Consider the following 23,099-nt stretch of genomic DNA (forward strand, 5'->3'; position numbering starts at 1 on the left):
ATTACCTCTTAAGGAAGACTGAAATCTATTAACATCACAGGTGGATAGAAACCAGAATCTGTTCTCCTCAACCTGCTTGACTCTTTGACAGTAACCCACCTGTTTCTCTCTCTCTCTCTTTCTCTCCCTCTCCTTCTCTTTTACTCATGCTGTCTTTCCATCACCTGCACTCCATGAGAATTTCCCTCCTAAATCTGGCAGAGATGCAAGGAAATGTATACCCTATAATTAACCACTGTAAAAGTCCTTATTAGTCAGGACGACCTCGGGAAACTCTCAGAGACCTAGAAGTTATCGACCTTCAGGCAAAAAAAAAAAAAAAAAAAGAAAGACTTTTTTTTCCTTTTTTTTTTTTACACTGTTCTTGGGCTTAGAGTCCCTTCACTTGTATGAATTCCTTCTTTATGTAACAAAATTTTAAAGCCTAAATCTCCAGAAACCAATCTTAAATTGTTCCTTACCAATGCCATTAGTTATAGCATTTGCTGTTTGAGAGGCTGGGCTTTTGAATACAAGGATTTCACCTCACACCGCTCACCTGCTCTTCATCCAGAAGCACGAGGCCCACTATCACTATGTTGATGTTCCCCCCTATCGTACCATCTTTAAAGAGACTGGAGACCTGGAAGACACATAAACAATCATTATTACATCTTATTAATCATATAGCAAAATGCTTTCATTTGACTGCGATCCATTTATCAGACAGAAAAAAAGAATAGTGACATTAGCAACAGTTAAAGGATTGTCAAGGACGTCTTCCTGCTGATTACAGGCACAGTAGTTTATTTCCAACTTGATTCCTCATTTTCTTGATAAACATAATGTTTGGAGTCGAGGAGTCGAGCATATATCACTTTTGAAGATGCATTTTTCAGGGAGGTGTGGAATTTAGAATGGCTTAGTGAAGTCTTAGTTAGGCTTAGTTATTCTATCTTCAGACATGCAGAAGCAGTCATTAAAATCTTTAAACATCAGACACACCTCTGCAAAAAATATTTAGACGTATATCTCATTAGTCTTGCTTAATCTACTATGTTGTTTTATGTGTTCTATAACTCCCTATTACACACTGTAGCATCTTGTTGTCAGCTGATGGTCTGATGATCTTTTCTTAATCATGAATACAGGGAGCCAATTAAGTTATATAACTGGTGTATAGTTATATAAGTTACATAAAATCCTGACATGAATGACTATCTTACACTACGTTTTGATGTCAAAACTGTTATGTTGTTCACATTTTTCTACCTTATGCTGAATTTAAAAACAGAGACCTGAGACTTACTGTTAGATATGTTAGATTTGGCTTTTTGGGCCATTTTTTTGTATTTTTTGACTACATAAACTTACAAAATAGTGAGATTTGTATCAAATGTATGAAGACAACACACCTTGACGTTCCTATAGAAATAACTCACAAACCCCTTTTGATGGTATCGCTGAGGTATGACAGCCACAACTGCTGTTTCCAATTCAGCTTCTTGTACTCACATGGATATCTGACCATCAATCACAATAGTTTGGGCTTTGAAAATGGACTCTTGATCTTTTGCTCTTGTTCGCTCTATGTCTTCCTCTCAGGCCCTGTGAATACCTCAGGTGCCACTCGCTAAGCCATTTTTTCTCTTTGGGAAAACTCTCATTCGTTCCTTATGTTTCTGATGTTTGGTCTTCCTCCACACTGACTCATGAGTAGACACACGGCTGTGGTTTGTTACTGAATTTAAGCGAAAACTCTGAGGTCAAAGAGGCAATCAAAACCACTTACTGTACTTAAACTGAGATCTGCTGGAACACCAGTGTTTGACAGAGTTTCAGGCTTGCACTCTTCAACAGATACAGTGAACCACAGCGTTTTCACTGCCTCATAATAGAAACAATCACACCAGTTTCCACAGAGCTTCAGTGTTTTATGTTTTTTGATATTGGTAATTACAAAATGTTTCTCAGGTCTTTCCATTCTGCCACGAAGTAAACATAAATCTATGCAAACTCTGGAGCAGTGTATCAGATTAATTTTCAACAAATATCAAATACCCCTTCTAAACCCATGGGAGCTCACAGGTGGGGTAGTGGGTTGGCTGTTTTCTGTGAAACTCCACACTGTATTTAGGTGACTCCTCTAAGGCGGGCTGTGACTGGTCAAACTTGGTTTCTACTAGAGGGAACTATGTTTTCAAAATAGATGGATTATCTTTGGATTTGTCAGTCAGTCATTAAGTAGCAAAACAAGTGTGATGGAATTTGCTTGCAGATCAGCTGAGAGGGATGGGACGGGGGGGACACTGCGAGCACTGCAGCGATGATCTCACCCAGGTATCAGTTTCATGTTTTTAGATGTACTCTGTCTGATAAGTGAGAATAGAAGACAGGGGTGTCAAGTCACTAAACCTCAAGATATGGCAAACTCCAAATGAATTTATCTATGGCTTCCAAATAAATGTTTGCCTTTACATGATGCGTGACAAAACATAAGACAGCATTTCTGAAGTCAAGGTAAAGTCTGGCAAGTGTGACATTCCTAGATCACATTTGTTATTCAAAAAAAAAAAAAAGAAATCAATAGATTTATATATTTTTTTAGCTTCTATGATCTTCTAACTACTTATAATTAGGTTTCCCTCACCATATTAAGCACAGTAAGAACATATGTGGTAATGTTCTCATGGCCGTGGTTGTCCATCATCTTTCTGTCCACCACGACCAGCGTCTCCACGTTGAGCTTTTGATTGACCTGATTCTTCAACAGCACTGCCCTTTTGTTTCTGGGAATGAACTTGTACTCATCTGGAAGCATAAAGAAATCCTCTGCTGGAGGTTTGGGCATGTCTGGAAGAAGCAATGGAGAGAGATAAAGGGAGTTAGTATTAATTAACATTAAAGTTTGAAGCAAAATTATGTGGTAGCTATTGAACAGACTGAATGAATCATTAAGAAAATCACTATGGCTGCAGAGTCGATATAATTGAGTGGTAATGGGGGTTGTAAGTGATTGATGAAAGAAAAAACAATAGTGCACATAATAACCATTTAATAGCAGTTATGATGTCCATTACAAATATACAACCCTTCCTTCCCACAGCTGATTATACTGTATGTTGCGAAAGATTTAAAATGGAACTATAGCCACTAGCTAAATGGCAACCTTTCCCTGTGAGTGTTAACCAGCGATCCTGGCAAGTAGCTGACAACCATTCGGGATGATTAACTATTCTCTTATTTTCATGACCTGATGTCATGGATAAACTGCAAATTGAGCTTTTTTCTGTTGTTGACTCTGGCACTTGCAGTGTTATGCTACCATTAGTATAGTGTAAAACCACAGTATGTCATGTATTGCACATTAGCAGCAGCTACAGCAAGTGAAATTTTCTCTAAATGCAACAACAGGGTACAGTGAATGGAGGATTTATGCGCTAAAAGCAAATTTAGCTGTTGGTGTAATCATGAAGAAAATGTCATGTTCTGCAGATGTCACACAATGTCAGATTATTGTGGACAAAGGCCATTTCTTTATGAATCATGAGATGTAAAAGCAAGTAATGTATGAATGAACATACCTCAGTTTCAAACATTGTTGTACACCTTGATAATAAATGTAATCCTGATTTGTGCCTAATATTATATCAGTGTGTTATAGAAAGGAGAAGCTGTATTATAAAAACATTGACATACATTAAAATTAATTCACAATACAATCTTATAGTGATAGTGAAAACTTGATAAGTGATAAGTTTTCACTATAAGATTGTATTGTATGTGTTAAGTGTATATATGACTCAGACAAACACTTAATCACACACTTAATCACTTTATCTTAACAGCAAATGCATTAACTCTTCTTTTCAATCTGGGAAAAAAGCACCTTCTCACATCGATATTCACTGACATGAGGTCAATTATACAAGGCAGTCAAAGCAAAGCACAGGCTAAAACCATTGCAACTTTTAATGTTATCGCCTCAAATCTCCATCTCCATGTTTTCGGGTTATCAAAACTTTCACCTATCACTGCCTGGCTGCGATAAACTATAAAGGCTCGAAAGTTTGCTTATATAGGCGGAAAGCAGGTGAGCGACCAAAGTGCCTTTTTGACTAAAACATGGCACAGGTGTTCATTGATGTCATCCTATGGGAATGTAAACATCAGTGTGTTTTCACAGGGGACAGACAGCTGGGGTTCTGCAGGGTAATGGCGGTGGTACCAGTCCAATCCCTGCTCTCTTGGAAATGACCCCTGTGATATCGGCAATGTTAACTGATCTCGAGATAATTTCTTAAGTGCAAACATTCGTCACAGTCTAAAGTGAATATAAAACATTTCCCTTAACCTTTAAAAGGTTATGTCACTGATGAAGTCAACCAAAAACTGTCAAAATAAATTGAGATAATATTGCTCAGAGGAAACCTTTGTCATCATGTGAAATACAAGTTCGTTTTCCAAGGAAATCCATCAAAAAATATTAACAAGGACACAATGATTTCCATTACACAGTTGCAGAATTCTCAGTGAAATTGTGACTGCCAAATATAAAACATTCCCATTTTCTTTAAAAAAAAAGCTGCATTACACAACATGTGTTGTTTTTCTCTTTAACACATTTGGGGCTAACGATGTGTTAAGAATCACACGTTAACACAGACTCTGTTACTTATGTGGTGTTACACTGTAAAATGAGGCACCACTGTGTTGTCCTAACTGCATCAGTACTGTAAGTGCTTTTAAATATTTTAAATGCTCTTATACGGTAATATTGGCATATACTGCAATAAAATAGAAATGGTGTGATGTCTCTGTGTTACCAACTTCCTTCAACCCTGGGAGGTCAGCTGCTAACAGAGTTAACTGAAAACGTCAACAAACAGAATTACAATGGTATGAAAATCTTTTTCTTTCCTGTATGACACTGTAAGTGATACAATAATTCCTCAAATTGTGGCTTAACCTCTCTGAGTTCAAACCCCTAATTTAGTTATATCTGGAAATTTAAGAATGGCAGTGCCTAAGATGTGCAATGTGAAAGACATATCTATAGGTGGGAACTTCCTTATTTAAGTGTCAAATGTTAACCAATGACTACAAAAAAAAAAAAAAAAAAAAAAAAAAAATGTATAGAACAAAATAGTAACATAATCTAATTTAGTGAGTTAAAGTAAAAATAGAATCCAATGTTAAATACCCCTTAGGTGGGACAATATGGGTGAGTGAGTTTAACGCCATTGTAAAATATTACTGGGATGTTCAAGCATGTAAAGAGACATGCTATCAGTGCAAAAAGAAAAAGGCTTATACAGTATTTTTTATGTCCTGAGACTGAAAAACACTCCCAAATGATATTTACAGGGAGAGTAATTGCAGAAATGTTTAATACATTTCAACATGAAGTGTCGGTATATGACAGTGCAGTTTGTAGTAATGCTGCTACATGTGGTTTAGAATGAGAAATTGCCCTTACATACATTTCTTCCGTCTCCCGCAGAAGTGTTGCCTCTGCTTCTCCCCATGTCTGTAGTCATCATCGTGGCGATGGGCGTTGTGGTGTTGGCCATTGACTGTGTTGGAAGTTGGGTACATCTGTGAGTCTGTGGATCTCTTGGTGACAAAGTGTCTGTATGATTTGTGAGGAGTTGAATCTGTGGATCTCTTCTGAAGCACCCGAGGCTCATGACCTCTCTGCTCGGTTGGGGAGTCCCTGTCACTCTTGTAGAGAATGTGCGGCTGGTGACTGGAAGGTGCTGTGAAGTTCTCTCTCTGGGCGAAGCTATGGGACACGGGTCTCAGGAAGTAGTCCGCGTCCTGCGTTCGGATCAAACCTGACTAGAGGCAAAACAGTTCCGTTAGCTTTACAGCAGTGGTACTTAAACCTATGTAGCATGGGCAAATCTGTTTTTGCACTCATGTTAACTTGTATGTACTTAAGCCAGATGGGGACCCAAAAGAAACATATACTCTCATCTACAGTATCAGGTACAAAAAAAAGAGTTTTGCAAAAGTTTGTAATGTTAACTTTTATTTTAACGTCAATTTACTTAGCCTTTATTCAAGCTGCTAGTAATAAAATATTCAAAAATGGCCTGCATAGTATATTTTGTTGAATATGTCCAACACCTCAAACCTTCTCTACCTCTCAAAGTAGCCTAAGGGGGTTCAGTCATAAATCACAAATGGACAAAACAATAACCTTCTCGAGCTATCCGTTTAGCCTCCCAATCTGTCTCTGTCAGCAATTAGTTGAGATTCAACTCCTGGGTCACTGCGAACCTGACCCACTTAAACCCCTGTGTGCCTCAATTACTGACCGTGTTTCCTCATGTTCAACATCTGTTTTGCTGTTTGGGGTCAGACGTTATCTCAGCAAAATCTAAATAAGACTCAGTCAGATTGAAAGAGTTGGAGCTGTTTAAAACTAAAGAGCTGGTGTGAGGATGAAAGGACGGAGCATCTCTCTTATGCTCACATCACTTCAACTTCAAATATTCCCACAGATATCTAGTAAACAAATGTGGTCTCAGAAGTATCATGTGAATATGACATTTGTAAAGAGTCATTTTTAAAAATAAGTTCTTATCTGTTATGAATCTTTCTCACTCGTTGGAACTGCTGTTATGGAGGACAATGCTAAAGAACTGGTCCCATTAGTGCCTTATATCATTTCCATTTTAGGAGATAAGTTATAGGACAGCACATTGTAAATCTCTAAAAGTTCACCAAAGGATTACTTCAGTTGGCCTTATTCTCTCTCTATCTCAGTCTGTCTCTGTCTCTCTACCAAGGAGACAGACACATTTTCAGTTTTCATATTCCATTTTCAATAAACTGCTGTCAGCACAGCCGCTTCAGACACTTAGAGATTGCTTTCTCTTGCTCTCTGCCTCTCTCTTTGTCTCTCTTACTCTCTCCAAACACGCACCACATTTGTGTTGACAGTCAGCTGGCACGTAGTGTTTGGACTGTAACTGCGCTTGGCAGTAATAGCGGTTTCCCTAAAATACGTTTAATTGACTACAGTCTCCTTTTTTTTTTCACTGTGAGCTGCGAGTGGAATGTGAGGTCCTTCGTCACCGCAGCTAGTCCGCTGGCTGACAGAAACAGCCTGCCACAGTGGCAGTGGTGAGGTTGTGGCTGGCCTGTGATGATTGTATATGAATATTGTATGTGTGTGTGAGAGAAAGAGAATGTGTACAGACAGTGTAAATCTGCCTCAACACAGTACAAGATGGACAGAAACTGTACATGAGCGACTAAATGTGTATGTCTACAAATATGTGCATTCAAGTTGGTGAATGCACACAAATGAGTCAATCATGCTAATGCAGAGTTATATTGGTGATGTGTTTGATGGTGCTATAATGATCCTCAGAACTGATTTTCCCCATTTCATCACCATTTACTAACTCGAGTTTCTCACTCTGCCAGTGCATCAACCACAGATCAGGAAACCAGTGAAAAAGAGTCCTTGGAAAATGCTGTGACTGTATAAAGCACTGAATTTGAAAATGATGAACTCAGAATACAGGCCAGTACAGATGTGTAAGCTGCTGTGACCACAATGACTCCACAGTTTACAGCTTTCATCACATATTGTGGCAAAAGAAAGTTCATGCATTTATCCACTATTGGTCCTACAGCAGCCAAATTGGCTTCTTATTCTCTTTCATATGTTGTAAAAATATTTTTAAAAAAAACAAAACTCAGATTTATAACAGAAAAACAAGAACAAAGAGATTTAAAAAGTGTAACCTAAACTATGCATACATGTGTTTTACTCCTGAAGATGTCATTGTTGTTCAAATCCCACTCTTTAAGTTTTATGCGCTCACCACGAGCCAGTAGGAGAGCAGTTGTTTGTTTGCAGGTGTTTCTGTGTCAGATAATGATCATTTCCCAGCGTACAGTAACTGGTGTTTCACAGACAAAAGATAACTACAAACAGAGACGGAGAAACATATTTGTTGACATATTTACAGCCGGAAACACACCTTTATGGACCACTACTTATTGAGAAGATTACACTCTTTTTCTTTTTAAAAAACACAAAACAAAAAAAAAAACGGATGCTTCATAATGAAGTCCTCACGTCTCAGACAGTGTGCATGTATTGCCACATCCACAACTCAGCAGCACTGTCATTTCTATTCTCTGTGCTAAAAACCCCAATAAGCTAGAGCTGTGGTTTTCCTAACAATCCAATGCAATGAGACGGCGCTGACTATGAACGATTGACCCTGATAAAACACTCCAGTTTGACTTGGGAAACAAGACAGAGGAGGGTGGGGAATCAATTATTGAGAAAACTAGAGAGAGAGAGGGAGAGAGACGCTTGTTAATGCATCACCAGCTTCTGTAGCTCGCCTGCCAACGGTCAAGAAATAATCCTTGCCGGGAACCCCTGCCAGGACCATTGGTTGCAATCACATGTGACAACCGGTGCGTGATCCTGTCATCCACGTGGCACCCGCCCCGGCGCTGTGTAATCACAGACGATTGTCATAATTTGGTTCCAAGTCACGGTGAGGCCTCTGACCTGAACCGCGCTGCTGTCAACCTTCAAAACTTCACATGCTAAGTATTTATGCTGTCCGTTCGGGTTGTTGGGGCATTAGTGTGCAGCTAAATCAGCTCTCCTGGGAAAACGGGTGCCGTGTGATACACAGTAGACAGCAGACGTTTGATGCTTTCGCAGGAGGAGAATAATGAGGAAAATCTGGGTTTTACTTTTTTTTTTTTTTTTTTTTGTTATTTTTGGTCAACTCATTCTGACAGCAGCAATAGGAGAGATAAAGGAGAGGAAATCCATGATGGAAAAAGACAATCATAAGATTTACACCTGCAGCCTGTCTTACCAGCAGCAACATTGGACTGGACTGCTTACTTAGGAATTGCAATAGAAACTGCCATATTCTGATATATATTAAAGAGCAGGCTGGAGTTGACAAGGTCTTAAACAAGAACTACCTGCTCACATCTGTGAATAAACTACATACTGCCAACTCTCCCTTAAACATGTAGTTAGTTATTTCCAAACACGTCATTCACTGTTGTTTGTATTTGAACGCTACCCTATACTATTCAGAGCAGTATGTAGACATGTATGCAGCCAACAATTCAAAGTAGAATTAAAAGGTAGTAAATTGAAAAACGATGCAGCAGCTGCAAAGCCTTTCAAACTTGAGGCACGTCAACAAGTGTGAGCTTCATGATAGCTTCAACTGCATGTCATGGTGACTCTCTGACTGCAACTTCTGTCTCTTCTTTGTCAGCACCACATGCACATGTTACAGCACATTCTACAGTTTCTATATCCAGGATGGCCTTTTTTTCCAACATTGGTGCTGAGGTTTTTGTTTGTTTTGCTGTCATCACATTGGTGCAAAATAGATCCACTGGCTGTGTTATACGACCTGTCAAAATATATTTCTATATAACACAACTGTCCCCCAGCAAAATAATTGATTCATGGTAAACACTATATAAGCTTATTTCCAACCACAACTCTTGATGTATGTAAGTCAATTACTGATTACACTTTCCCTGCATTATAACTGTCAGTTCTATATAACTGCAAATTCATTTTTTTACAACTTTTTATCTTCTCAAATTCCTGGTTCCTTATTAAACTTGTTGTCAGATTGGAGTTTTTCATTATTTTATCTGTAGGCTAGTTAATTGTGGGTTCTTCACATTTAAATATTTTCAAAACCCTTTTGTTGCAAAACAGAGTAAGAGAATCTACTACTGGTATGGCTTGTATTTGCATCTCTGTCATAACAAGAACCACGTGTCACTCTCTACACATCGTCTTGGTCTGCTATCACACTGACTGAATAGACTGTTTCTCCTCAAGAAAGATCTATGTTTCTTATTGTTTAATGAATTCTGCATTTGTGTCTTTGTCCTATGCTGAAGAAATTTAGTCCAGATGTTGATGTTGTATCACGCATTTAACTTGTGTTGGTAGATTCTTTGTTCTTTCTAAAACATACACATTTTATATTTAGGACATGCTTTCATTTGAAGACACAGACCAGACTGTCTAAATGCAAAATATTTCTGCCTTAAAATAAGCAGCCTGCATCCTCTACTTTGTCTTGCTAAGCATAACAACCAACAGACTACACAGAAAAATCTTTTTATGATGTCTTTAGCCTGTAAACACTCATACAGTCTTTAAGCTTAAGCATGGCCTTAAACAAAACAACAAGCATTTGCTACTTCCTCTAAGTGTGTGTATATGCAAGCCACTATGTTAAGAGATTAGGTCACACTAGTGACTTTCCTAAATAGCCAAAGTCATCAGATTACACACTGCGCTGTACGAGGTGCAAATAGCAGTCATAAAATGCTGAAACACTACTTGGGAGGGCGCAAACAGCTGGACTCTATGGAGTCAGACGCATCCAGACAAGCAGCGACAGGAATGAAGGGGGGGGCGGGAAAAAACTGTAGAAAAACGGAACTGAGGGGGGAAGCATTCAGTGCATTACAAGGTGCACCTGACTGTGTGTGCAGTATATGGTTCTCTTCGGCTCATTTCAACTTGCTCTTTCTTATGGGATAGAGACCAAATACTTGTTACAATAGTTTATTTTACATTTATGACTGATGTTTGTGGTCAAAGTGTGCTTTTCAACTCAGTCCAAGGGAATGAAAATATTATATCAAAGAGTTTAATACAGTAACTAAGAAAAATAATCAGATCTACTTATTAACCACCCCTGGTTTTATGTATTGTAACCAAAAGCAAGTGGAGAAGTTGCCATCACTGTTTTATTCCTCAATAACATTGCAACAAATAACTTAAACCTTCCAAACAACCCCTCTTTTGACAGACCAAAGTACAGCAGTAATTCTTTACAGTGCTTACTGCATGCAAACTGGTTCCATGGCGCCTGCATTTCAAACAGTTGAAGGCAAGGATTCAAACTCTGGCTCACTGTTGAAAGGGCTTATTGGAAAATGAGAATTATACTCTGACAACACACTTCAGCATAAGACACAATTCTTTAATCAATTAGCAATTTCACTTCAAGCCATGCTTTAGTCATGTGTTGGCTTGCTGTCCACATTACACCAACTGGAGGTCTATCAACATACGTTCCAAACTGACTTAAGTAACAATCCTTCAAGATCATTTAAATGATCTTACATGTTTTGAAAATTGATTATAGCAACCTATCAAGACCACACCGCATGCAAAGCTTCATCACATCAATAGACATCTCTCATATATTCTTGGAAATCCCAGAGGTGGGACGAGTGTGCAGCATTCTATTATACTACTTCAAGCCCTGGGGCAAGAAACACGCCCGTCCTTTTACAAGAGGAAAACACAAGATCTCAAAGTGATTTGTAGTGGGAGGACATTTAACATTTCCTTTTGGTACAAAAGGAATGTGTGTTTTAGAAGATTGAGTGAAATTAGATTATATGAACAGATATAGATGTAGGTGAAGCTCAGTGATAATGATGTACATTTAGAAGCAAAAATAGGCAGAAATAGAGCTAGAAGGCTTTTCCTTTAAAGTTAGAGTGACTGATGGTTATGTAATAATTATAGAGGCAAATTTCTATGAGATTAAATGGAATCTACAAAAACTCCTAGTTGTAAAGTAGTAAAGATATGAAATTCTCCTTCATAGTACTCGATGAGCTGTTTTTAAAATTACAATGCCTTAGAGCAATGCAATTAAGCAATATAAGATGCTGTTGTAACTGGCATGGCAACCAAAACTATGTTTATGTGTGCAAATAATATGTTGTGTGAAATATGCTACTGATGAGATTAACCATTTCTAGCATGTGGTGGCAGGATAGACTACTCTCCAAGTAACTGAGCTGTAAAAATTAAGTTACAGACTACCAGGACTGAAGCCAGACAGACTCTGTGTGGATTATGTACAACCCCTAAATTGGTCATCCCCTGCTAATTTTAGAATTTGGCCAGATTTCTGCCAGACTCATTGTGTTTTAACATGTATTTTGATGGGGGTCACGACATCTGATTGATTGCCTGAACTATCAATTATCTGGCTCCTGGACGAGCGGTTGGATTTCTGTCCAGTCAGAAAATCTGGTCGACTGTCTTGAAGTTTGAGCAATTCCAAGGTCCGATTTCCCACATGGCTGCTGTCAAAAGATCTTTTTTAAACTACAGTGAGCTTGTTTCAATATTATTGGAGTAACCACTAGTACATGTTATGGCTAAAAGTGTAGTCTTGACTGAGACTGCTGAGATATAAAACTGAACTTTGCTGCGAACAGACAGATCATATTGTCTGCATCTTCCAGCCATCTGTGGCTCCATTTTTTTTCTTACTTTCCATCATAGTAGAATTGCACAAAGTAATGTTACCTTTCTCTCACTTTGTCAACATTGTTGAGGTTGTGGTCGTCTTGTTTGAATAAACTTTACTGGAATCGTCACTTGACAAGGACTTCTGTGCTTATGTTCAGTGTAAGCACCCAAGTCTCAGGTTCTGGGCATGCAGAAAGGTCAATTAAAATGTGTAGTGTGAGTTAACACAATGTACGAGCCACAGTGGTGCTTCAAGCTAAATGCTAACTTAAGCATGCTCACAATGACGATGCTAACATGGTGATGTTAAGCAGGTTAAGCAGGTACCGTGTCCACCACTTAGTGTTAGCATGCTAAAAATCATAACAGATATCATATATGGGGGAAAATAATGACTCATGGTGTCAGAGTTAAACAATGCCTGCATGGCACTCCACTAACCCCTCAACACCCTCACCTCCATAAAAGCCAGAAAAAACTAAAGCGGATTACGCTGTAGCATAAAGTCGACACAGAGACGGACCTGCTTTATGATCTCCCCTTCCACATATGTGTCACTGTGCAGAGTTTCAAACAGTGGAGTCAGTGGGACTGGCCTGCCTCTTTTATTCCACCAATTTCTTGCTTGTAAGTAAGAGATTTTTATGGTTGAACTCCCTACTGTCATCAAAGCTAGCCTAACCACTATAAGGGCTGCCAGTGGAGGGGAGTTGAAAAGACAATTTATACATAGGCTTTACAAGGTAACACTCCATACAAGAGGGTTTTCAGCACTTCAAAATGCCACAGAGGAAACAAAATGCCACAGAGGGAACAATGACTCTTACAGCCTTCATCTTTACATCTTTCGCTTTTACATTCCCTCTGTCTTTCTCTCTTTATCTCTGCCTCCATCAGGCAGCCTGAGAAAAAAACTAACAGAAGGACAGAATGTGTGAGTCACTGAATGCAGATGAATAATGTAAAATCCTTTTTGTGAAGGATGACTATAAAAGCATTCATGTTCACAACAAAAAATCAAGTCCAAATCCAAATCCAAAATCTAATTAAAAAGTATTTTTTCTATAGAGCTGTCAAAGTGAACACGATAATAACATGTTAACGCAAATTTGTTTTAATGCTACTAATTTTTTTGGATGCCATTAACGCAGGTTCTGTTATGGGGATTTAGATTGTAAGTCTACACCCTGGAGCACAGGGTGGCGGTAATGTACCAATAAGCTGGATGCCAACTGCCGTAAAACAAGAAGAAGAAGAAGAAGAAGAAGAAGAAGAAGAAGAAGAAGAAGAAGAAACCCTGCCTCACCTGTAGTTTAGCCCTCTAACATTGTTAGATGGCAACTAGCAAGAAACAATGGATAAAGAAAAAGGTATTTTGAATAGCAAGTTCAGCTTCAAGGCCCTGTCAGATGGGTCAGTCGACAAGACCAAAGTTATTTGTAGTTACTGTCAATGTGAACTGAGTTACCACCAGAGTATATCTAGTCCTAAATACCATTTGTTAGCAAAGCACACAGCTAATGCTAATGCAGGCAGCCTTGTTGGCCCCGAACCATCCCACTTGCAGCAAACCACATTTGATAGTGTGTGAGGGAAACCCATGGACAAACCTACAAGCAGCAAGCTTTCAACAGCAATAACTAAATGTGTGGCTACAGCTTGCAGGCCAGTTAATATTGTGGAGGACAAGGGTCTGCTTGAAATAATTCAGATCACATCCAACGACTGGCCTTGAATTGCCATTGAGAGCCACCACCGTATCGAAGGTACACAACCTGGATGACCAAAGAGCGAAAGTAATTTTCTCCCTTTCCACTGTTTCCTGCTTTATTTATTGATTGTTTTACTTTGTATTATCCTGTTTATCCCATAGCACAAGGGGATGTTTTTATGAGCCTTTATTTTTCCCATGTGAGGTTGGACACAATTACATTGTGTGATTTGCTTTTGAAGTGAGGGATCCAGGGAGTGATCCTTAATCAGTACTAAGTAATGGAAAATTTAGCTGGCCAATGTGCCCATCTGTTGCCTGTTGAGCTTGAGTTTGCCATAAGTTATGATTCGAGCATATTTTAAAAAAGCTAAATGCTGTACCTGTGAGTGTTCCTGACAATTCATTTCTTTGGTTTGTGTTGTTAATTGAATTTCATGAATAGATGCAGACATTTGCATAAAAAAACATATCTTGTCCACTCCCTTGTTGATAAGAGTATTAACACTTGAAAAATGTCCCTTTATGGTAAATTTTGAACAGATAAAAAAATGTGCAATTAATTTGCGATTAATCGTGATTAACTACACAAAGTCGCTTGACAGCCCTAATTTTATACTATTAAAGAAATCAAAAATTTACAACAACCAATAAAATTAAAACAAATGACCAACATTGACTAAGTACTCTCTGACTGATGAAAAGACAGCTGCTGACAACATCATAAATCCTATACGTGATGTCTACATCAGGTCCAATTCTGAAAACATAATTGCCTCATCAAGCAACATTTCTCAGACAATGGGAGAGCAAATAAGAGTAATGGAATGGTCTCACCTAAGTGGTATCATGGTGCAGTTGGAGGCCAGGTGCTCTCACTGATACAGCTATTGGTTTGGGTCCCTTTGGTCAATATTTACCTGCTTCCTTCCAAATAGGAACCTGACCAAAGTGCAAGGTCTCATAGGTGGCTTAGTGAACTTTGTTACCAAGTTATGATCAGAACACACAAAACATATGTGTGCTCCAACATGTGAATTTACAGTAAGTGCATGCCAGAAACAAAAATACACTACACATATTACACTACATTTAAAGATAGAAATGTATCTACATTATACAAATATACTGCTGCAATATATATATATGAATCATAATTTAAATTAATATAGGAAATTAGGAATGAAAGTAAAAGTATATTTTATATTCTGTAACATATTTTATTCATATTATAATGGTGAAAAACAGAACATAATGAGACATTTTGGTCTTTTAAAAAAATGTTAACTGCCTATCTTTAGCTTTCCCCATGAGTCTAAATACCTTTGTCCTGCTGGTATAGTTTTGCAGTTTCCTGATTCACATAAGAAAAAGTCAAATTCCCAATGATGCACTGACCCCGTCCATCCTAGCCAGCCTCAGTCGTGAGAACCACATTTACAGTCTCTGCAACCCTGGACCTTTTGGCTGAATCTTTTATTGGGCTCTGGTCTGAAATGCAGACACACATGGACAGACACTCACACACACACACAGGAGAAGAAGTATCCCTGGAGATGTGCCATTCTGTCTGTAGTTTTAGAGGGCAATTCTCAGACGCAGCAGAGATCCTCCACAATGAAAATATAAACAGCAAACCGGCAAAGACAGGCCTGGAATTTATTATAATTAAAAACACCAAAAAGTCATGCTAAAGTGAAATGTGGTCATACTGGAGACTGGAAGCTGAATGACTAAATTTCGTTTTCTCTTCTGCTGTACCAAGATCCTTAAACTTGAGCTTAAATGACCACTGGGCTGATTGTCCTCAAGACACAATCCCCTCTTTCATGCAAGGAGCAGCAGGATTGCACACATTTAAGTGCTAATAAGTAACATTACAGGAGTTCTCTGCCTACTGCCCAGTTACTGCACTCTGGTGATTGTTGAGTTCTAAATGAATATCTGTGTATGCAAGTTCAAGACTGCAAGGATTACGTATGTATTCATAAGGTCCTTTGTTCTCTTGTCCAGGCTGCTAAGAGGGCTAGTATAACACTTGGGGTCTTAGGTGGGGCTGCTTCACTTAGGCATACTTAATGTCATTCTCACAGTGAAGTTCCCTTTATATTCATGCAGCAGAGGAGGACCACCAAGGCAAAACATTGAAATTTGGCCAGCTTTCTCCACAGAACACAAACAAGTCCAGGGGTAGTAATTACAATTTGTCAATGTAGCAATATTAGTCTACATATTATAATAATGACTTCTAGCCAGGACAAGTTGGATAAATAGCCAGAAAAGGGCTAGAAAAACCGAAATTCCCCTTAATGACCACAGAAAACATACAAAACTAGTCTTTGACTCACACACGCTTCAGTCCAACCTCACAAAAAAAAACAAAAAACAAACAAAAAACACCCTGTCTTAATCATTTCAACACCAATAACTCTGCTCAGTTTTGGAATTGGATATCAGCTTATTAGCTGTGTAGCTTTTTACTATGACGTACTATATCATGCTAATTTTAACATTACTTAAATTGCCAAGTTAGCTTGCTACCCAGTTGCCATCCATTCACATGCTAGCACCCCACCCTTCCCTATGAGACAATTCAGTTCTATTAAATTTTCAATAATTTGCTCTTTGCACACAGTCAGCTTCCTACTTTGATGCCAGTTGTGCTTGAACTGCAAAGATTATTGTTTGTGAGTTGAGAACTAAATAAATAAACATGCAAAATCTGCCACCTACATAATGAAATATTGAATTAAATGTCATGTCCATATACTGTACATCATACGTCAGCCATGAAAGTTGGTCAAACAGTATTCTGTATGCTAAATAAGACGATGAAACACCACCAAAACATTGATTTGACATCTTTGGCATGGATGTGTTCTTGGGATTTTCCTGGCTTTCGATTAAACGTTCTGTGGTGTTCACAGACTTGACTTTTCCATTCATTAGTTATTCATTAGCTGATTTAGGCAAACATGGAATGATCTGCAACTAATGATGCAGGGCAGATTGAAGGAAGGAACTTCTGTGCATGACTTGCCAATTTAGCCAGTGGTAAGTACATTTTCTGACCAGACCGGCCAGACAACGCACTAAGTGTGCTGTGTGAAAGCCAGCTACACAGAACTGACTGCTCGTTGACTGTGTATGTGTCAAAGAAAAAGCCAGTGTCTTGTGGTTTTATCTAGACCTAGTCGCAGATTTTTCACTCAAATAAAGCTCAGTCTCTTGCCTCTTTCTCCTACTTTCATCCTTCCCTACTACCTCAGTCTTTCATTTGGCTCAGTGTCTGATTGGCATCTGGTGTCTAATATCTTCTAACCCAAAATTACAGTACATGTTATGTATTAAGCTTAATTCAGTGTTTTCTAAACTTTGAGTAGAAACCCAAAAAGGGTCATGGGCCTCTCTCTTTCTCTCTCTCTGGGTTTCAGCATAACAAGAACACTAATGTTGTGTTTATATTATCAGCAGTCCCAGGATGAGCCAAATTTCTTACATTTGGCTCCCAGGCTCAGTGAGTGTAATTACTCAGTTGGTACATCAATCCAAATGCTGCCAAAATTAAAATACAATAAAAATGTCCAACAATCTGTACTTACTTTCACATTAACTAACCCTGGAGTCTTTTTCATTGATGCAAACAAACACACATCCGACTCATCTACTCCCTCCTTCTCATCCAAACCCTCCCGCAACCCGACTCTGGCCATGTTCAGACTCACCATCCCCATGCATGTGGACAGCGCCACCGAAGAATTGACCCTTGACCTTAGTGACCCCTGGTAAAAGCAGAAGTCGTCCTGGTAGTAGGCCCTCAGGCTCTTGGTGCCGTTCTTTCCCAGGATCTGGATGGTGAAGCCAGGTGCAATCAAGCTCTCCGAGGCCTCCCTGAGCTCCAAGTGGAAGTCCTGCCCCAAGCCACTTAGCCGGAAGTGGACTGTTTCACTGCTGCCATCAGTGATTGGCGAGACTGTATCTGGACTTAGGGATCTGCGTCGCCGTCTGCGCTGGTGGTGGGCAATTTCATGAGAGATGTACACACCTTGGTGGTTGACCTCATATGGAGATACAATTTCATATTCTGGACAGAAAGAGAGATGAAGACAGTGAGAGGATAACATTGAAAGACTGAATTTAAATGCAATGAGACGTTATGGCGAGAGAAAAATGAGTGAAATACATAAAATGGGGAAAAGGATCCAGTTTAAACACAGACTCCTTCAATATAGATATTAAATATATTGAGAAGTAAAGGGAGAGAATGTTGAGAGAAAGCTTTGATACTAGATGTCACGGACTATATTTTGATGTAACTTGGCAAAAACAAAACACTTTGTCATTGTGGTCAGTCCTTACTAATTTGATCTGTCAACAACATTTACTGTGATATAGTGAGCACTGTGTCAGCTGCTACCTTGGTTGCATCATGGACCGAATAAAAACTACAACCTCTTCCCTCTTCCTTTGTAAATTCTCTCTGACCTGCCTCATATACTTTTGCTGGCAGGGTCAAGAAAGAGTTACAAGAAAAGGAAGGGTTTTAGACAATTCCAACACAGCCCCTTCAGCGGAGAATGAATCATGTTTGACTTAGTGTTTTACTACAGTTTTTACTACAGCTCAGGCTGGGTAACTGCAGGTCATAAAGGGAGATGGTGGCAGGTCACAGGCCTGGCCTTTTAGATCAGTTAAATGTCTAATGGCGATGTGGCCACAGAAAATAACAGGCTTTCCTCCAAAGATCAAAAAAGTAGCTGACTTCTTGAGCTGCTCCAAAATTGGTTTTCCAGAAGAAATCATAATAGTAGACACCGCCAATAATAAGAATGGGCTGAACTAATGTATAGTAAGTAGGACATCCTGCATTTGAAGCGTGTCATTGTCTTTAGGGTTTTGGAGATTATGTCTCTTACAAGGAGAAAGAACGGTGTAAAATGTAACAAAACGTTTTAAAACTGAATTATTTTCTCTGCGACTGATGCTTGGAGAAACATTATCAACTTGTAGGTTATATAGAGTTTTCGCAGTAACTTTTCTTGCTATGGTGATAGCAGGTGCCTGATCCTGTAAGCTATCGCATACCTTGAAACTTTACATTCCTGATACACTTTAGTTCTATGAGTAACCAATAAGCAAACAAACAGCTTCATTGTTGATTTTAGTACAGTGTTGTAATGAGTGTTGCAAATGTGGTCAGTCTTTCCATGGGAAAGTGATACGTGGTCAGTTTATCAGCTGAAAGTGCACAGAAATAACAGCAACGTTGGACTTACAGTCAACAAGAGCCAGTCTCAGTTACTGTACAGTATGACCCGCTTTAGCAAGCCCAAATAATGAGTAAATATAGCACAGAGACAGACACGTTATGGCAGTGGGAGAAACACGCAGGGTGACAGACAGTGTGTCATCATTGGCAGTGCGAGTGCCTGAGGTCTGAACTTGGGTATTTGGTGCATCTTGAGGTTGACTTAAAGCCCCTACCCACATAACATGACATATGCTTATTAGTGGATGCATTTATTTAAAGCGCCTTGCATTACCATGACATGGGTGGCCACAGTGGGAAGCACATCGCAAACTCTTGAAGTGTTTGCGCAGTGGTCTAGCCACTGAGCTGCAGGACTGCAAAGAGCAAACAGATACTTCCAAAGTCTCAAGCCTTTTCTGTGGAGACACCAGAGCACTTAGGCAAAACCAGAAAATGGTCTTCCTCTATCTTTGTCGCTTTGTCCACCTCCCCCTCATCACACACACACACACACACACGCACACACACACACACACACACATACACATTTACACCTAGTCAACTCTGTTTGTCCTGCCCTAACTCAAAAACCAGCTGCAGTGACCCATGTCTGACAGTATACAAACAAAGAGTCTGCGGGAACAGAGCACACGCACGCACACCTATCTTGTCTGATGGACTGAGACAAGATCCTGCGGTGGTTAGTTTGTTGGTTTAGTGATTCCTGAGTGCCATTAGTACTGATAGGAGGTCTAACCAATGGGTACCTCGGCTTAGATTTAACAAAAGGTTGAACATGTGACCTCTTTCCCGACCCATTCAAACATAGCTGCATCAATGTTAGACACATTAACACTGGGCAATAGCTGTTAAGGTACTAGCTGTGATGATCTGAAACAGAAGTCATAAGGGCTTCCCCCTCTCTTCTGCTTCAGATCATCTCCACATGTGCCCGGCGAGAGGAGTTTTGATGTTTGATTATTTGTCTATGTATCTGCTTTTCATGGTAACTAAAAAAACACAACAACAACATAAAAAGGATGAAGGAGAATGCACAGCCAAAGCAGCTGCTGACTCAGCACACCACATGGGGTTAGATCGACAAAACAAAGACCAGATGAGAGTCTCTTGCTTCCTGCTTGCACTAATTACTGGTTCATCTAAGCGGCTATAAGAAGACATCAGTGCATACTTGTTAAATGCTTTGGTGACACCCATGTGTTTTAAAAATCTAACTGAAAGGAGACTTTTTTGTGTGTGGTTTTAATGGTTATCAAAGACATACTGGTACTTTTCTTTTAATCACTTATTATTCAAGGGTTCCATAGACCAATAATGCCATAAAACACTCCAAACAGGTATAATTAACCTTTGCAAAATTAAACAATTCCTTATTTTACTTTACTGTGAAAACCAATTTCAGCTGTGCTGCTGCAGAAGACAGTGATGGCTCTGTGTCAGGGTGCAGGGCGCCCCCCAGCGGTGACGAGAGGCAGAACTGCGTGCAGGTGAGCGCTGTTTGATGCTGCCTGGCTGACAGAGGGATGATGCAGTACGTGGATGGCTTTACCTTATATCTTATATCTTATGTCGCCGAAAATAAAAACATAAACCGGTACCACACTAAAATCTGCCTCATTGCTATCATCATAGCTTCAGAAACACTGATGCAATCTCCCAGACATTTTTAATAAGTGCTCACTACTTACCTGTATGTTGAGGTAAATTGAGAGATTGGAGAAGAGCCGATGCGCCTTGCGACTCAGTCCTGTCAGCATCATTATTTAAAAGCAGGCTCTGTAAGAAAGGAAATATAAATGTGACTGGGTTTGTGTTGCTATCCCGCAAATTATCACGGAAAATGATCCTAACTCGGCACTTTGTCGTGGGAAGTGTTGACAACTTTATGAGCTCTGCATGCATGTGCTTACAGGCGCAGCGGAGATAATGCAACTGACTTACTTTGCTCAGTGTGAACAAGCAAAACAGATGGAAAAAGAACAACGCTTGGGTCCAGTTTCTCCATTCTGCACAAATCCGTAGGAAAGCCATGTCTCTGGATCACCTTGACTCAAAAAAAAAAAAAAAAAAAGCGAAGCCTTAAATGACACGGACACTTGTCCCAAGAGCTCAAATAAACAAGCAGTCCAACCAGCAGCAGATCTGCGGGACTAGTTGTGATGAATGAAGCATCAAAGACTTTCAGATGCAGGCTTCTTCAGTTGTGCCACTTTGGTCTTCATTCATTTCCAAGCGCAGTATCCCGACGAATCGCTTGAACTCAAGTCCTCTCTCCCGGCAAGTCATTTTCCTTTTTTTCCACTCAGACAGTCCGACCAGTATCCAACGTCTCTCTCTCTCTCTCTCTCTCTCGCTCTCTCTCTCCCTCTCTCTCTCTCTCCTTCTCTTTCTCTCTCAAGCACAATGTGCCGCTCCCTCTCTCTCTACCCAGTGACCCCCGCGGACCATTTTGACTCCCACTAAAATCATGTGATTGTCTTAAATAGGCCGTGTCTCGTCTTGGCAATAGCAGACTTCTATGCAAGTCGCACTGTCCCAATCTGTTTCCCCCCGGAGCTTTGCCGAGGGAGCACTGAAGGCACAAGGCGTTTGAGGACTGTCTATGTGTTTTGAGGAGGGGGTGTGGGGTGAAGGGTTGGTAAATACAGCCTGTAGCCAATCACATATGACACCTGTGCTGAGAGAAGGGGTTTGTGTCCATCTCTCAGGTTTCAGGAGATGTGTGTGAGAGAAACAGAGTCAGTCTGTGATAAAGAGAAGAAAGAAGGTACAATGTTCTTTTAGATTGCAGGGCGATGAAGTGACAAATTACATGTACTGTGAGCAGAATGCAATAACAACTTTTTTGTTATGTTTGCTCCACATCAAACCACTGATGATGCATTTCAAAGTATTAAAGTATGCACACAGGAAGGAAAATGCTTATTTGAGTTCAGTCGTCTGGAGATTGTAACCCAAAACGTGATCTGGAGATTACACCCTGCAGCAGGTAATCAGTAATTTGTGATGGATTACAGTCTGAAATTTAACCTCTGACCCTGTTTAATCCACGCGTCATTCTCCCATCTCTCCCGTATTCCGCAGCTGCACTGATAGGCAGCGTGCCAACATTTCTTAACTCCCCACAATCATTCATGGAAGTGCTTAGGAGTGTGGGAGCCAAAGGATTGGGGGCGCTTGTTTCATATTCTGGAGCATTTCATCCTCCCCAAAAGAAAACCAGATGAATTTTCTGCTGTGCAGCAGGAGAAATAAATGTGTGACGGTTTACAGTGTGATCTTTTTTGGCACCAAGTCAGTATACCTGATTAAGAATGAGAGGATTCAGAGGTGCTTCTAAGTGAGTTTGTCTATGCCACCCTTTTTTAAGTTATAGACTGTTCAGTAAATATCAGCCTGCAATATATTTTTTCATAGGTTTCTTTAATTTCTGCAAAACTGATACATGAGGAACCTGGGTTTTTGTATGCATTTAATTTTACAAAAAAAAATATTATTTTGTTAGGTGTCGTGGTGTTTAAAGTTTCCTAGGCAGCACAATAGACAGCCATTTATCTCGGAATATGGAAAGAAAACCCTGATATCATATTTCAGCAATTCAAAGAGGACCTCTATGACAAATTACACTGAGCGATGGATGCTAGTGTAACAGAAGCTAACCTGAAAGCGGGATGGGACTTGAGCTCTCTTTAACACTCTGTCCTGAGGGTTTGTTTCTCACTGGAGTGCAAGTGTTTGCTACATATGGTCTGTGTCATGTTAGATTAGTGATAGTGTCAAACATGAAGAATTTCCTTTTGTTGATTGACCGGAGAGGA

At 39.6% G+C, this 23,099-nt stretch overlaps 1 protein-coding gene across 2 annotated transcripts in view; it reads right to left on the reverse strand.

Annotated features, from left to right (window-relative positions):
- LOC122988186 (A disintegrin and metalloproteinase with thrombospondin motifs 16) overlaps positions 1–21,841 on the reverse strand; it is a 60,072-nt gene extending 38,231 nt beyond the window's left edge. Inside the window, exons 1-6 of one of the 2 annotated variants that reach the window (XM_044360368.1) lie at positions 21,223–21,838; positions 20,970–21,057; positions 17,735–18,093; positions 5,463–5,820; positions 2,630–2,832; positions 539–622 (exon numbers count right to left, since the gene is read on the reverse strand). In XM_044360368.1, coding sequence (XP_044216303.1) covers positions 539–622; positions 2,630–2,832; positions 5,463–5,820; positions 17,735–18,093; positions 20,970–21,057; positions 21,223–21,312 — 1,182 coding nt within the window. In that variant the 5' untranslated portion in view covers positions 21,313–21,838. Of the gene's footprint in view, positions 1–538; positions 623–2,629; positions 2,833–5,462; positions 5,821–17,734; positions 18,094–20,969; positions 21,058–21,222 lie in introns of both variants that reach the window. The other variant, XM_044360369.1, reaches the window with a different exon arrangement.
- Between the last annotated feature and the right edge of the window lie 1,258 nt (positions 21,842–23,099).

Source organism: Thunnus albacares, chromosome 8, assembly GCF_914725855.1.
Source record: "Thunnus albacares chromosome 8, fThuAlb1.1, whole genome shotgun sequence".
Taxonomy (NCBI): Eukaryota; Metazoa; Chordata; class Actinopteri; order Scombriformes; family Scombridae; genus Thunnus; species Thunnus albacares.